The following is a 15,087-nucleotide window of genomic DNA, read 5'->3' as shown; positions in this document are numbered from 1 at the left end:
CATAATCTCAATACTTGGAAGATTTTCATTCCTTTTACAAGATTGCTTCTACAAACACTCGTTATTTAAATAGCATATTATTTAAAATAATTATTGTAATACTTTTTATGATATGATGTATGCGAGATAAAAAGTGATAAAAAGATAGAAAGATGTGTTGAAAAATATGATCATGTTGTAAGTAAATAATTTTTTGAACAAAATGACTATCTAAACACACTCAGTACTAGTATTATGGTAGATTGTTTTTTGGTTTCCACATTCATTAAATGAGTGTGTTTGGATTACACATTATTTCTATCTTATTTACACATATTGACTAACTTGTATCATTAACATATTTTTCAATCACTTTTTTATTCCACATATATCACATCAAAAAAGTGCAACAGTATTTTTTCACAAAATTATTTCAAATAATTTACTATCTCAAAAAATTGACTTTTTAGCACACAAACCTGTCTTGAGAGATTTTTTGAAACTATAAGGGCGCTAAGTGATATTAAGGCAAACCTCAGGGGAGATTTGTGAAATTATCCCAAATTGGTGTTGTCAATTTGTCATTCCTTTTACTTTTGTTTTTGTTTTTGCCTTTTCGCGAAAGGCCTTTTCCATTCCTCAACTCAAAGACGTGGCATTTTCCTCTCTTAACAACGCACAGCTCCTGCTTCTTCTCTATGGCGGCCCCTTATTCGCCTTCCCACTATCGCCTATGCATTAAACCTGCAAAAGTAAAGATACGCAAATTTCAGAATACAAATAAACACCTTGCCGTTTTAAGGCCGTCCTCAGTCGCCATAGAAACTTCTTTGAAGAAGAAGGTTAGAAGGGTCGGGGTATCATTGGTGACTTTGCCAGATATTTTGGTTTTGCGGTCACCGTCAAATTTTGTAACCGAGACAACATTAAACTTTTTTTTATAGAAAAGGTCAGACGAGTTTGCCAACCTTTAATCAGTCTTTCATGTTGACATAACTTTGTTCTCTTGCCCATTATTGATAGTGACTAAATACTTTATTTCAACCGTACCATGGATAAGAGATCGCTAATCTACTGGACCACTGTATACAGCATTGGCACATTAAAAAATACACGTGGAATCCTATTTGAATGATGAATGATATCTGAAATAGGATGCGCTTATTGCTCAGATATTTAGTGATAATTTTAGCTTGATTAGTGTCTTTTTGAGTGTCATACATTTAGAAAGTCACATGGGTTTGTGGGATTTGAGATCCCTTTTGTGTGTCGACAATTTCAGAGCTGTTTTTCATACTCAGGTTGGTGTTTTCAGAACATCACATGTTTCTTTCAGTTGGATTTGAGCTCATAATTCTACTCTATTCCCTTGACCCTTTATCTCTTTGCAAGTGGAGGTGTTGCAGATTGTGAAATTGGTTGTCTGTAGAATTTTTTTGGGTGGGTTAAATATGTATGCATACTTAATTTTCTTTAATTGTTCTTTTTCTTCTTTCTCTGGTCATTAATGCATTGTCTTGTGTGCCGGCAGAAAGATATTTACCGAGATTGTTCTCTTTTATAAGTTATGGATATTGCATGACCTTTTTAATATCTGAATGGTAAAGCTAGGGAAAGATTAGCCTTTTACTGAGTTATCATTACATTCTTAATTCCAACGCTAATTCATCACTTGTTGAAGTCAGATTATATGTATCTCTTTATCTATTGAGTCTCTCATTTGCAAGTTATGCATAAGAGACTGCAGATTGTTGAGGTTTTCAGGTTTTACAAATGTATAAATGTAGAATTATTTTATGATTACCAACCTCGGACTTGTGATTTCTAGAACAGTCTAATCTTTGTTGTTTCCGACATTCATTAGTATCACATAATTACATGAGAATCTCATGGTCGTTATAGGTGGAGGAGACAGGTTATTATTTAGGTACTTATATAAGGGGGTGGGGGGAGAGAGATGTTCTTTAGATGGGGGGGCAGGGATGGAGGGCAATATGGCACTGCAACCCAGCTGGGTAATGGGGAGAGGAAGGATCCCTATGTCAAGACTCAAGAATATTGTTGCCCTGTACTGTAAACATAGTGATGGTATTACATGTCTCAAGATATCTATGTTGGATGTACAATGTACATGAAATAGCTAGTCAATTGATGCCTAATGATACGAGGTTACCGGCCTCAATGCAACAATATGGAGAGCCAACCTTCAGGAAGTGCAAGATAATGGCCCACTCTGGCATCGAATGCAGTTTTAGTTTCATAGATGGTAGAATGCTGACTTGTATCTTGAACAATGTTGATAGGCTAGCACCTATTTGCATGTTTCACCAAACAACCACCCCATATCTTATACTAAAATACCTAGCTAGTATGGATGCTGGGAGACTTGTTTTTGACTTCAGAATCAATTGTCTTAACTTTCAAGGGTTCATGTATTTAGTTGTGTAAGATAGACTCAATAAATTCTTGTAGTACTTTCTGTCCATCATGCTGTGTCTGTGCTTAACTGATTTCTCATTTATCTAGGGCATTCTAAGACCAGAGTGGGGAAATTTTCCATTCAGAGGGGACTGGTTTTCACACCTCTACCAACCATTGATAAAATACCAGAACCACCAGGTGCAATTGCTTTATAAATTGTCCAATCTATTCACAAATTTTACTTTGTTATGCCCCTCTCTAACTTCGTGCTTATTACTTTTTAGGGGGAAAAAAGAGGTTTGAGCTTATTGAAGTGAACACAATGATGTGTTTTTTAAGCATATAAAATGTTGGAAAAGTATATCTGGGAGTTGGAGAATGAAAATAAATTGCTGTTTTTCGAGCTCTTAACCATGTTGAATTCTTTAACCCTTTTTCCTTGTGCTTGGAAATGATCTTTGTTGGGCATTTAGGTTCACCTTAGTCAGATCAGATCAATGGATCATAAATCTTGTATTTGGTTGCAATAAGTTTTTTTTCTCGTGATTTTATCATTTTTCCTGTGAATTTTCAGCCAGTATCAATCTTAGCTGCTTTGTGCACTTTTGTGGATTCCTTCAGAATAATCTGACAATTCTGTTAGTCTGCTGTGCCCATGTGTTGATATTTAGCAGAGTAGAATGAGAGAGGCCCAGCTTGGAGCACATACTGTGAGAACTCATGGGGTTACATTGGCTAGAAAACATATGCATGACTGGCTCATACTGATGCTTCTTGCAGCAATAGTAGTCATTCTCAATGTCATCAATCCTTTTTACCGCTATGTTGGGAAAGATATGATGGCAGATATCAAGTATCCAATGAAAGAGAACACTGTTCCTGTATGGGCTGTGCCAGTAAGTTTAGTCATCATTATCTAAGTGAATCTGTACTACCGTCTATGAGTACATGAGTTGGTTATGTGTCTTATTATCCTTTCAATTTTCCTTTAAAACCAAGTAGGTGTATGCCATCCTCTTGCCAATGGTCGTCTTTCTACTCTTCTATTTGCGTAGACCAGATGTCTATGATCTTCATCACGCCATTCTGGGTAATAAATGTTTTAAGCATTGTGCTGTACAATCGAAAGTACTCTGATTCCGGTGAAATTACCTCCCAGACTGTTACATCTTATGTTGCTGGCAAGTGCAGGGCTCTTATTCTCTGTTCTGGTAACTGGAGTCATAACAGATGCCATAAAGGATGCTGTTGGCCGCCCTCGACCAGACTTCTTTTGGCGTTGTTTTCCAGATGGAAAAGATGTACACAGCTGTTGGACTTGGTTTTCCATATCTTTAATGAGAAGCAGCCAGTGGTATTCAGTTATTTCTTGAAGTCAGTTTTTATTAGTCTAATGTTGATATTTGTGTTGCCTTTTAGGTTTATGATCAGTGGGGAAATGTAGAATGCCACGGGCAGAAAGATATCCTTAAGGATGGACGCAAAAGCTTTCCAAGTGGGCATACTTCTTGTGAGTATAATCCCATCTTTTTTGTTTGTGCAAGTAAATCTACAATAACAAGCAAAAACATGTTCATGTGTATAGCCTGTCTATAACTCATATCTACCTTGCTTGATTTTTCTTATCATCCTAAGCAATGAGTTCTTTATTTGTTCGTCAAATTATGTGAGATATTATGAAGGGGAAGGAGAGGTTTGAAATCAACACGAGGTCAAGCTGTGTTCTTAAGTTGTTGTCTATGTTGACTCGGTCGTGACTTGGGACATCTGTAGGGTCATTTGCTGGTCTGGGTTTCTTATCACTGTACTTGTCTGGGAAAATTCAAGCATTTGACCGTAGAGGCCACGTTGCAAAGCTTTGCATTGTTTTCCTTCCCCTGCTTGTTGCATCTCTTGTTGCCATTTCAAGGGTAGATGACTATAGGCACCACTGGCAGGATGTGTTTGCTGGAGGTCTCATAGGTTGGTTTGTCGTGATATATTTGTGTTTAATTGGAAAACTTGGACACTGTACTTTCTAAGGCTGTGGTTTTTAACAGGTCTCATAGTGGCCATGTTCTGCTACTTGCAGTTCTTCCCACCCCCATATCATGTGGACGGTAAGCTGCTATTTCCTTTTCAAATGATGGTAACTGATCTCCTTACTGTAATTGGAGTTTCATGTTAAGTTAATGGGATTCCAATGTATATAATAATCAGATCGTGTATGAGGCCTTTTTTTTTTTGGTAGTATACTAGGCTGTTTTTGAAGAAGATTGGCGTCGATATGATGACTTTAGTGCAGATTTACCCCAGCGCCTGTTAATCTGTTGCTGTAGGTTGGGGGACGTACGCCTACTTTAGGGTTCAGGAGGAAATACATGCCAGCATGCAACCAACCAATGCTCTGAATGCAGAAGCTCAAGATGAAAACCACCAAAATGAAAGCAACAATGCATCCATGGAAATGTCTTCGACTGTTGATCCTGGCACAGCAGTTGAAGATCTAGAATCTGGTCGGAGAGAGACTTGAGCATTTTCTCTGTAGTTATTAGGTTGAAAATTTTCTTGCTTAGTGGTTTTAAAGCTGATGAGCGTATGTCTTAGAGCAAGGAGTTGATACAATCATGTGTGTGGAGAAATTTTCCGACTTTCCACCTTGAATTCACGGTTGGATGTTTTTTTAATGATTCCCAATATAAATGTTTCCAACCTTTGCATGACATGAGGAACATGGAGCGGTGAGCATCTCACGGTATCAGTAGATGCGCTTCAGGAGTCTGGTAGTGGCAGTATTCGTTCATCAATCAAAATGCCTAATTTGGAGAGGCTTTGCAAGTTGTACGTTTTGAGTTGCTACGAGACGTCTCTGTTTGGATCTCCTGTTTTTGGAGTGTTTTTCAAAAATTAGTTTTTCAAATACAATAAAAGTTATAACAAAGTACTCTAAAAGATAATCTAAAAATTAGTTTAAATTTTTTTAAAATTTTACCAAATATCTCATAATAAAGTGTCAATAAAAAATATTTCAAAATATTTTCTAAAAATATTTCAAAATATACTAGCAAAGTTTTTTAAAAACATCCCAAAAAACAGCTAATCCAAACGGAGCCAGTCTTTTCGCGGTTGCTTTATATTTTATACTAGGAGGCATATATCGCGCGGTGCGCGGTGGTATACAAAGAGAAGATGCCCAGGCAAGCATATAATGAGGAAGGAAAAGTAATGGAGGAGGATATATTGGCTGAGACTAATGGTTTTTTTTTTTTTACTAATACTAATTTTTTTTGGGTATATGGGTTACACAGGAGCATAAAATAAGTAGTAATATACAATACTTTTAGGAAGATTGGAGCCGAACAGAACAAGATATACAATGGAAATACTTTTCGTAGAAAGAATCTCTTTAAAATAGAGCAAGATACAGAACTATAATTTATTCTCAAAGGCTATCGAAGCATTTAGTAACCTAATATGGATTAAGTTAGGTGAAGAGTGAAATTAAAATGCCATGGATACAGTTTTTCAATGCCTTTTTTGTTGAATATGATAACAGCAAAAGAGGTGGCCGCCATGGACAAGCATGACTTGCAAATGGTTTGGGATAAACATAAAATATGCCCCCTTAAACATATGGATTCATGGAACAAAAATGTTTGTTGGTAAATAATTTATGTACACAGCTAAGCATAAATATACATGAATAAGTAGACGGCAAAATCGTTTCACAAAAATAGTATGAATATTTATTTAGATTTATAGAGAGGTATTGCTAGGATTTAAGGTTAATACTTTTTTAGTTAAAAATTGGTGAATTTTTCTCCTATCTTACTCTATTGCTCGTTTAGCACGAGAATAAAGTTCAGCATTTTTCATGAAGTGCATAAGCATAGGATGTGATGATTTGAATATATCATACTTCATAAGAGAGAAAAAGTACTGTCGAGATATAGAACTACTTTTGCTGGAACTTGGGAAATTCTTCTTTTATCTCATTCCATTTCTTGTTTAACATGAAAATCAAGTTTACTATCTTTCATGAAGTGTAGAAATATATAGTGTGACCACAAGTATATATTATGCTTCACGGACAAAAGGGAAATACTAAGCTAAATTTGAAGGCATTTTCATTATATATATAGCAACATTGATCCAATTGTGATTATAGAAGCTTGAAAAAAAAAAGTGATTGAATTCTCATATTAGTTGACTATGAGTTAATCGAGTTGAATAATGAAATTAAAATGCTATGGGTACAGTTTTTGAATTCCCCTTCAGTTGAATTGGATAACAATAAAAGAATTTTAAAATTGTGAAATATAAAGGAATATCTCGTTGGCACAAAGAGTTCTAAGATTATTGAACTGTTTTGAGATCTTTCCATAATTCATGGATGGTGGCATAATCCCTTACAGTCATTTCTCTCCTACTAATAAACTGGAAAATATCGTGATTCATGAATTTCCTCTGTTGCTTTGTATTTGTAGGATTGGGAGATTGTAGCAGCTTCAGAAAAGCTGGCGGAGTGCCAAGAAACTATCTTAAACTGGGAGATTGTAGGAATGGGAAGTAGTTAAAGGCATTGGTTTCACCCATAAAGGCTGCTCTTTTTGTTAAGGCCCTTTTTGATAAACTATCCTGTTGTTGCCACCATGACAACTTCTGAGAATAATACTCGCCAGCGGTCATCTCTTCTAAATAAAATGCTAGTTGAAGACAAATATGAGACCAAGGATCTCAAGCCTCCTAAAACCAAGGAAATTATTCTAGAGGGTAATAGCTATTCCACCTTTGGCCCGAATTGGACAATCGAACGTCCAGAGAAAGTGGCAAGGTCAAATGGTGTTAATTATTCAAAGGATAAGCTGAGATTGGTTCTTTGGCTATCGTTCCCAGTAAGAAAAGGGGAAGTGGAGGATTGCTAAAGAAGCTGTGAACTAATGCTAAAACTGAAGTGCGGAATCCAGTAACAGTGAAAATTGGCTTAGTTTTTTTTGGCTAGAATACTACAGTGTGATTTGTGCCTTGCATATCTATGTAAGAGAGATGGTGGATGCCTCTTTGTTTCTTCTATTGTATATAAATTCAAAAGAATACATTTCAATTGAATTAGAATTAAATTTTTGTATTATACCAAGAATACAGCAATTTTGAGAGGAGGAATAATCTAGATCATCCATGTTCAACATATAGAACTTACAAGGATAGAGCATTCATCGAAGAGAGTATTCAAATCTTAAGTTGGTCATTGGAGAGAGAGAGAGAGAGAGAATGCTCTCTATAAGCGGTTTTAGGATTTTGGCAGAACGCAGAGCTAAAGGCCTGCTTGTGCAGGTGATTGGGAAGGCACAGAAACTTGGTCTTGAATTCAATTGAATGTTATAATCAATGTCACAACATAATCCAAAATATCATCTTCAGACGTAATTCCAGAATTTTAGGTGGCAGCAGATTACAAAATTGGAAATGTACATGAAAGCAAGATAAGCATATGCCAAAATCAACTTCAGTACAATTTCTATATAGCACAAATTTGGCAATTTCATGGAGCCCAGCTTCCTGATAACATTCAGCAATCCGGTCCAAATTGTCATCCCAGGTGCCTTCCACAGAAAAGCCAAATCCAACAAGAAAGCTGCTTCATCCAAAGCAACCTGTAAACAACAGAAGGTGTAAACACACTGAAGCACACGTTGCCAAAAGGTGAAAGAGATATGTGAACTAAAACAACACAATGCAGATAACAAAGCGAATGAAGGGAAGTACAATATATGCAATCTTAAAGGTAATGAATACGACAATAACAATGTAAAGCAACATATTTTCCCCAATTGAGGATGCGTAACATCTTAAGACTTACATTCTTGGCTAGAAGCCATATCCTGTGCTTCTGTACTTGTATCACAGGCATCTCCATCCTGAGGATGCTAGAAATTGAGATCAAACAATCTAAGAAGAACATCTCAACTAAGAAGATTTGAATTAGTTTACCCAGTTGGGGCAGTAGGCCATCGCAGCAAAATAGTTACAGAACCTATACACAACAAGCAATGTGTAAAGATAGAATATTGGTCTCAAATCAATATTATTTTTTTTACTTTTTAACTCAAACACAAGCCTTATTCACACCTGAGGTGTTTTCTGACAGGTACAGCAAGAGGAATCAAACCTCGCTTGGCCCCAAGAGAGATTAATGACTCGCCTGCTACCAGTCAATATGCCAACCTGAAAAGATAAGAACTTTTTACTGAGTAAAAAAGGAAGAATTTTAGGCGCAGTTGTATAATTCAGTAGAAACTGCAAAGCAAGGCTAGCTTGTCAATCACAAATTAATTACTAAAATAGATAAAAACAAAGAAAAAAGAAAATTAACAATTTATCAAGAATTGTAACTGAGCACCACAGGCAACAACATGAAACTCGTCACGCAAGTCTTTACACAAGGGAGTATCATGCAACTAAACAAATAACAGAAACAACATAAGAGGATTCAGGGGAAGAATCGCCAGACGAATCGAAAACAAGGATATTAGAAAAACAATTGACTCACTACAACTTATTAGTCTAATTAAGTGTTGTCTTGAGATCTCAATGTTTGTATGTCTGGAATAAGTAGAAGAATAGAATATCCAAAAATCGCTATTTGACGTGAGAGAAAGAGATCATCATCAAGTATTTCAAAATGATTGCCTGCGGTGTCCAATCTTCATGGGAATTTAAACAGAATAGATTATCTATTTTTTTTGACAAGTATATAAATATAGTCTACCAAACAGTGACAGGGAACACTATAGCCTAATAATATGCTTAGGTTGCAAAACAAGGCGTACTTATAAACTGACAACCTATGTTGCATTTTCTCCACCAAATAACCAGAGAGATATTTAGAGAAAAAACACGCTTGCAAAAGAAAAAATGACAGGGAGAATGAGGGATGACAGGGCATACTATTTCCAATTGGGAGAGAGCTTCTTGCTTTCTTGATGGTAGAGAGGAATCTCATGTGCAAGTTCTGCTAGCCCAAAAAAATCCCTATGTTATTATAAAAGCTTTAACAACAAGAATAGAAATGCAACAATGAAGATGATGTTGATTTTTTCCCTAACAAGTAACAATTTTAAACTATGCCATACCTCGAGTCACACGAAACACCATTCTGAGTGTTGTCGTTCCCCTCTGTGCTAACTTGCAGATGTAATCTTCAACCTATCCAATATACACTTAATTAAAAAAAAAAAAGAAAAGAAAAATAGAACACTATGAAATGCATGCCTGTACATCTAGAAAAGTAGTAAAATAATGAAATTCAACTAACATCTTGGAAGGACATGTGTGGAAATGCTATTATTAGATACTATAATCACCGGAAAAACAAAAAAGAAACCAGTCTCTGCTTCAGAAATGAATTAAAATGAGCATGAATGATAGCAATTATTTGTTAGCCTGTGACTCTGTGAGATATATAGAGACAACAGACCTGCAATTGTGCACCCATAAACCTTGTCAAGTCTTGAACCTAGCCAAGTCAAGTTCTTTAGTAACAAAGTGACTTGGCACCAATTAATTTGACGCCAGCATCAAATGTCTGCAAATTGTGAATGCCAGGTTTCAATCTACCAAAAAGAAGTAAAGGATAATGATTAAAACAAGCATTTCAAAAAGGCTTAAAAAAAACTTGATTAGCTTGATGACCACCCTTGAAAGAAGGCAATAAGCCATGATGAATATTAATAACAGCTTTTCCATAACTTTTTAAGAAGTTTCCAGAAAGAACCTGTAGAAATCAACTGAAGTTTTGAAATACAGCCATTGCAATGTGTAATTGAATAATGCTACTCTGGTATGTCAAAGCACAAGCGCATGACAACCAAAAAAACATTAGAAGCAGCAAATGCGGTGATTCCAATGTTCTACTCTGTTGTATTAACGCAAAAGACATTTGAACTGAAGATCAAAATGGTAGATGACATGAAGAAACAGAAAAATATTCTAGAATTCTAAATGTCAATCAACCAAGTCTTTGAAAGATGCTGGGAAGAAATCTCACTCTATTGACCTTATGATTGTAAACCCAAAATCATTTAGATGAACACCAACAGCAATCATTACGATATCTGCCATTGAAGAATAACCATATCTGCCATTGAAGAATAAATCACAAAAGGGACCATAACTCTTAACATCTGGCCTAAATCTACTTCACAGTACCTCAAACATAAGCCAGATAATCCAGAAAAGAATAAGAAGAAAGGACAAAACCAACTTATTAACTTGCCATAGAAAAATGTACCAAGAAACAAAGTGCAAGGCAGTGCAATAGACCTTCTAGAGTAAAACACATTCTTGTCCTTGGGCACAAAAACATCAGCATTGAGAATGTTTCCACCTATTGAAGCAATACATTCTGATAGCTTTGCAACTATTCCCAACTCATCCTGCAATTTTCACACACCGAAAACAAAATCAAAGAATTAAAAAATCCATCGTTATACCTCATTTGGCCTAATCCAACTAAAAAATGAAAAACCATTTCAATGTCATTAATGATACCGTTACTCACTGGGCAATGGAAGACATGAATACCATGGCTGATGGAGGAAGAGGTAGATTCATCAAGAGACTCTATTTTGAAGGGCCTCTATAGATCATTAAGAATAAATATTTTTTATCAACATTAATGGTTTGGAAATATGCATGAATTTCCATGCAAGATCCTATATAAGTATAGATTACCAAGTTGTAAACTGATATAGATAGGAAAGATAGTCCACAGACAAGAAGAACGATAGTAGATCTAATAGATCAGTCCACATGACACATACCTAGAATAAGTACCAGCTCCTGCCCTGTAGCTCGACAAACATGAATCCCAAGAACGTGTAATCCTAAAGAGTAGAACCCAGTAGCATCTAGTAGATACAAAAGCTGATAAGCAAAAGACAATCCTGCAAAGAAGGAACTCCCAAATGGATTTGGCTGTGAGTTAGGTGGCTGTCTTGGCATCCCAGGCTGTCCAACATTATCGCACATTTCTATAAAATCCCAAGATTAAGAATATGTTAAACAGGGAAGAAGCACTTGAACGATATCAAAGTCATGGAATACCTTTTTGGCTAAAAAAAAAGGAAACTTAAATTGACAAACCAAGAGGGGCAGCCATGTGTAAAATGCATATTTATTGGTACATACTGGTATATAAGAGTTGGAAACTACCTTCCCCCCCCCCCCCCCCCCCCCCGAAAAAAAAAACAAAAAAAAGGGTAACTTCTATTGTACAAAAGGTAACCTAGTCATTTCACCATTGCGACAAAGATTCTCATTTTGTAATTTTCCTCCTTTTTTCCCCTCAGCACTTGAACTTGACCTTCTCATTCTTTTTCTAGAAATTTTGCCAAACAGAAGCATGTCATGGGGGGAGAGGGTGAAAATTTTCTTCTTTTTTTAGCATCATTAACTACAAAACTACAAGGTGTTCCATTAAACGCTGTCATTCTTCATTTTACAGATCCACTAAATTTAACACCCTTTGAATTCTACTTCACTACATCAGCATCCAAACTTAGCATGATCCCTCTATTAAGCAAATTGTAAACAGCATCAAGTAGGCAAATCAAAAGGCAAAAGCAAACAGTAAAACATTTAGATTCAAATAGAAGTGTGCAGTCAAGAAACCTAATTGTTTAATTGCTCTATCACATAACAGTTATTTTGATGTTACCTAAATTTCCAAATTCTTGTCTGTTTAATCTGAACGTATAGTTGCACCTACATTACTGAGCACTACCAAAAGCAAAGGATATCATTAAAAATGAGGAAAAAAATAAAACTACACTACTTACCTGTAAAGTATTTAAACATTCACCAAGATGAAGAAAGGTTCCCTAACGACTTTTAGAATCTAGATATTCAAATCCTCAACTCTTTCGACAATTTTCACATTTTTTTGAAACATTTTTCATAGTGTGATAAAGATTTCAATCATATATCAGAATAATTGTCACCTTAATTCGCCAGATTCAGGACTGAATCAATCAACAAATAAACTGTCAGGAAATTTTTTCCTTTCTCCAGAAACCGTGTGTAGGACAAAGACAGGGTAACCACTCCCCAGAAGAATTAAGCGTGAATCACAAATTAGAGGAGACCGTTCGGAAACACAATTAAAATCGAAATTCAAAATTCTCCCAAGCAAAAGCAAGCTGCTAATAAACATGATCCAAACTCAAAACCATAACAAGTCTCTAGATGTAAAAACATCGATTAATTAAAAAAAAAAAGATAGCAATATTACCAGTTGGCGTGAGACAGAGAAAAAGGAGCGAGTAGAGTATATAGATCTGCAATCAAAAGTGCTGTAGGAAAATAGCTTGGATTTGGAGTATGGCGGAGGATTCCAAAGAAAAAGAGATCACTATGGAGGACTGGTTTTGCGGCAGGAGGAGCAGTTGCCCTGCTGGTGGTGCTGGGTGGACATGGAGCGAGTTGGCCGAGATTTGAGAGCGATTAATCAGGCAAAAAAGGAATGAAAGGGGGAAAGAAAAATCAAAGAATGAGAAGGAAAGAAAGATAAAAGATGACGGCGATTTGAAAAGGAAGAGGAAGAAGGAATGAGAGGTCAAAAATCTGTTGAAAAGAAGGAGAAGATGAAAAGCGGCGCCTCAAAGCTTGAGCGTGATTTAGGGTTAGAAGAGGCCTAAAAAAAATAGGGCGAATCACATGCTTGTCACATGAGAGACGACGAAAACCATTCCAGGTCATAAGAGGCCTTCGGCTCTTATTCTATATATGTTGAAAATATGATTATGGAGGGAATCAACAAAAGTTACTCTTTAAATGATTATGAATTTTAACTTTTTTTAGTGATTAAGAAATTTATAATTAAAATAATACAAAAGCAATCGATCGAAAATATCACAAAAAACTAATTATGTAAAATAAGAGTTAAAATAAAATTTCAAAATCAGACTTTAAAAATAATTAATGGAGATCAAATTCACAATTATTGAAGTTGAATCAGTTAGCTAAAATAATCAATCAAAAACAAGTTCATCAAATAACACTTTATTTCCATTTTGCAGTAAAAAAGTGTCTCTCTGCGATGAGAAATTCGTGATGTGTAACCAATCAAATGAAATGCTAAAGTAGAGATTGAATCAGATTCTATAATTGATTAAAATAATCAATAGAAAACAAGTCCACACTAAGTAGAGATTAGTAGAGTTGAAGGTGAAAGTACCGGCATCAAGTCTTCAAAATTTGAAAAACTCTCTATTTCTTAAAAGTTCGGAAATACCCCTTTGGCAATTAGCAACTTGTAGTACTCGTCCTTGGACCTGCGCTCCAGTCTCAAGCCCACTATCGTCAAATCATTCAGAAACCCTAAACCCTCCTTTACCTTCCCAATTTCCCCGCTTCCGCTTTTCTCACAACTATCCCCTCATCCTCGTACGACGCCCTTCTCCCCATCTCCCCAACCCCCCCATCACTTCCGCCATCCCCGCCGGAAATGAAGTACAACCCAAGAGTCTCCAGCTCACGCCGGAAGAGCCGGAAGGCCCACTTCACTGCTCCCTCAAGCGTGCGCCGAGTGATCATGAGCGCGGCTCTCTCAGCCGATCTCCGCAACAAGTACAACGTCCGCTCCATCCCCGTCCGCAAGGACGACGAAGTCCACGTCGTCCGTGGTACCTATAAAGGCCGGGAGGGCAAAGTCGTCCAAGTATACAGAAAGAAATGGGTCATCCACATCGAGCGGATTACCCGGGAGAAAGTCAACGGGTCTACGGTCAACGTCGGAATCCACCCCTCCAATGTTGTGGTGACCAAGCTTAAGCTGGATAAGGACCGTAAGGATTTGCTGGACAGGAAAGCTAGGGGGAGGGCTGCTGATAAGGCTAAGGGGAAATTCACTGTGGATGACGTCGCTGCTGCTGCTGCACCCTCTCTTCAAAACATCGATTAAAAGGGATTGTTTCTCTTTTTTGGTGCCTTAAATTTTTGAATTTTGTATTTTCAGCATTGTTGTCTTTCATCAATGGAAAGAGTGTTTTTATTAAATTGGGATGCGTTTGTTGTCAATTTTGTACTATTTCGTTTCTATAGCAGGATTTAACCAGAAGATACAATGAGTATTTCACGATTAACGTAATTTCCCTTTCCCGAGTATTAGAATTTGCTTTGCGTGATACATAGTAGTCTTTACTTCTTGTTGTTTAGGTTGCTTTTGATAGTAATTGCACATTTACTTCTAGTTGTTTAGGTTTGTTGCGAAGGTAAGATTATTTGTAGGAATGTTGAATGGTGTTGGGTGGAAATGGAGATCTGTGAGTAGCTTAGACGGAAGAGATTTTTTACTAGTATAATTGTATGGTACCTAGTTGAAATGTTTGGTAAACAAAGAAACTTTGTTGGCTTTTACTAGATTTCACGGGTTCGATATGTACAGTGAATTAGTTTGGTGTCAACCATTGTATTAATACATGCAATCATACTAGCCAGTATTGCAAGGTTTAAGGTTTCTTTGGAGTGTTATGAATTGAAGCTTTTTCTGTAACTTTTGTAACTTGAGGTTTTCTCATGATTTGCTACCACTAATTTAGGACATCTCCTACCGTCCTTGTGTTGTTGTTAGCCCTCCCTGTTTGTGGACTTTAGGAACTATATAATCCTCCCAAAATCCCGTGTGTTGGTGTATCTTTTTCTCATATA

At 36.4% G+C, this 15,087-nt stretch overlaps 3 protein-coding genes across 11 annotated transcripts; 2 read left to right on the top strand and 1 right to left on the bottom strand.

The window, feature by feature from the left end:
* Positions 1-681: 681 nt before the first annotated feature.
* On the top strand, positions 682-5,102 carry LOC113700495 (lipid phosphate phosphatase 2-like). 9 transcript variants are annotated; one of them, XM_072059252.1, is made up of 9 exons: positions 682-928; positions 2,506-2,598; positions 3,072-3,296; positions 3,403-3,490; positions 3,592-3,701; positions 3,820-3,910; positions 4,174-4,362; positions 4,440-4,499; positions 4,719-5,102. In XM_072059252.1, the coding sequence occupies exons 3-9, from the start codon at positions 3,081-3,083 to the stop codon at positions 4,910-4,912; spliced, it is 948 nt and encodes a 315-aa protein (XP_071915353.1). In that variant the 5' UTR covers positions 682-928; positions 2,506-2,598; positions 3,072-3,080; the 3' UTR covers positions 4,913-5,102. The 9 variants fall into 9 exon arrangements, with proteins under 9 accessions (XP_071915353.1, XP_071915351.1, XP_027076780.1 ...); XM_072059250.1 differs by having other exon boundaries at positions 751-928; positions 2,685-3,296; XM_027220979.2 differs by having other exon boundaries at positions 790-928; positions 3,075-3,296.
* Positions 5,103-7,735: 2,633 nt separating this feature from the next.
* Positions 7,736-11,409, bottom strand: LOC113700481 (formyltetrahydrofolate deformylase 1, mitochondrial-like). Its single transcript, XM_072059290.1, has 10 exons — positions 11,202-11,409; positions 11,113-11,123; positions 10,940-11,017; positions 10,489-10,814; positions 9,857-10,157; positions 9,513-9,585; positions 9,328-9,391; positions 8,509-8,604; positions 8,240-8,413; positions 7,736-8,033 (listed from the first exon to the last, which is right to left on the bottom strand). The coding sequence occupies exons 1-5, from the start codon at positions 11,407-11,409 to the stop codon at positions 10,034-10,036; spliced, it is 747 nt and encodes a 248-aa protein (XP_071915391.1). The 3' UTR covers positions 7,736-8,033; positions 8,240-8,413; positions 8,509-8,604; positions 9,328-9,391; positions 9,513-9,585; positions 9,857-10,033.
* Positions 11,410-13,749: 2,340 nt separating this feature from the next.
* On the top strand, positions 13,750-14,527 carry LOC113701097 (large ribosomal subunit protein uL24z-like). The gene has a single exon (XM_027221595.2). The coding sequence runs from the start codon at positions 13,886-13,888 to the stop codon at positions 14,339-14,341; it is 456 nt and encodes a 151-aa protein (XP_027077396.1). The 5' UTR covers positions 13,750-13,885; the 3' UTR covers positions 14,342-14,527.
* Positions 14,528-15,087: the final 560 nt, after the last annotated feature.

Source organism: Coffea arabica, chromosome 7e (assembly GCF_036785885.1).
Source record: "Coffea arabica cultivar ET-39 chromosome 7e, Coffea Arabica ET-39 HiFi, whole genome shotgun sequence".
Lineage (NCBI taxonomy): Eukaryota > Viridiplantae > Streptophyta > Magnoliopsida > Gentianales > Rubiaceae > Coffea > Coffea arabica.
The sequence above is the reverse complement of the archived record's forward strand: the minus strand, read 5'-3'. Positions and strand labels throughout refer to the sequence as shown.

Bases quoted from the DNA above. Each gene is read 5' to 3' on its own strand.
- LOC113700495 (XM_027220977.2), top strand. From the start codon at position 1,215: ATGGGTTTGTGGGATTTGAGATCCCTTTTGTGTGTCGACAATTTCAGA. The intron at 3,702-3,819 runs GTACACAGCTGT...GTTGCCTTTTAG, and splicing joins GTTTTCCAGATGGAAAAGAT to GTTTATGATCAGTGGGGAAA. The intron at 3,911-4,173 runs GTGAGTATAATC...GGACATCTGTAG, and splicing joins TCCAAGTGGGCATACTTCTT to GGTCATTTGCTGGTCTGGGT.
- LOC113700481 (XM_072059290.1), bottom strand. From the start codon at position 11,409: ATGTGCGATAATGTTGGACAGCCTGGGATGCCAAGACAGCCACCTAAC. The intron at 10,815-10,939 runs GTGAGTAACGGT...TGAAAATTGCAG, and splicing joins TTCATGTCTTCCATTGCCCA to GATGAGTTGGGAATAGTTGC. The intron at 10,158-10,488 runs GTAATGATTGCT...CAGTTGATTTCT, and splicing joins ATTCTTCAATGGCAGATATC to ACAGGTTCTTTCTGGAAACT.
- LOC113701097 (XM_027221595.2), top strand. From the start codon at position 13,886: ATGAAGTACAACCCAAGAGTCTCCAGCTCACGCCGGAAGAGCCGGAAG.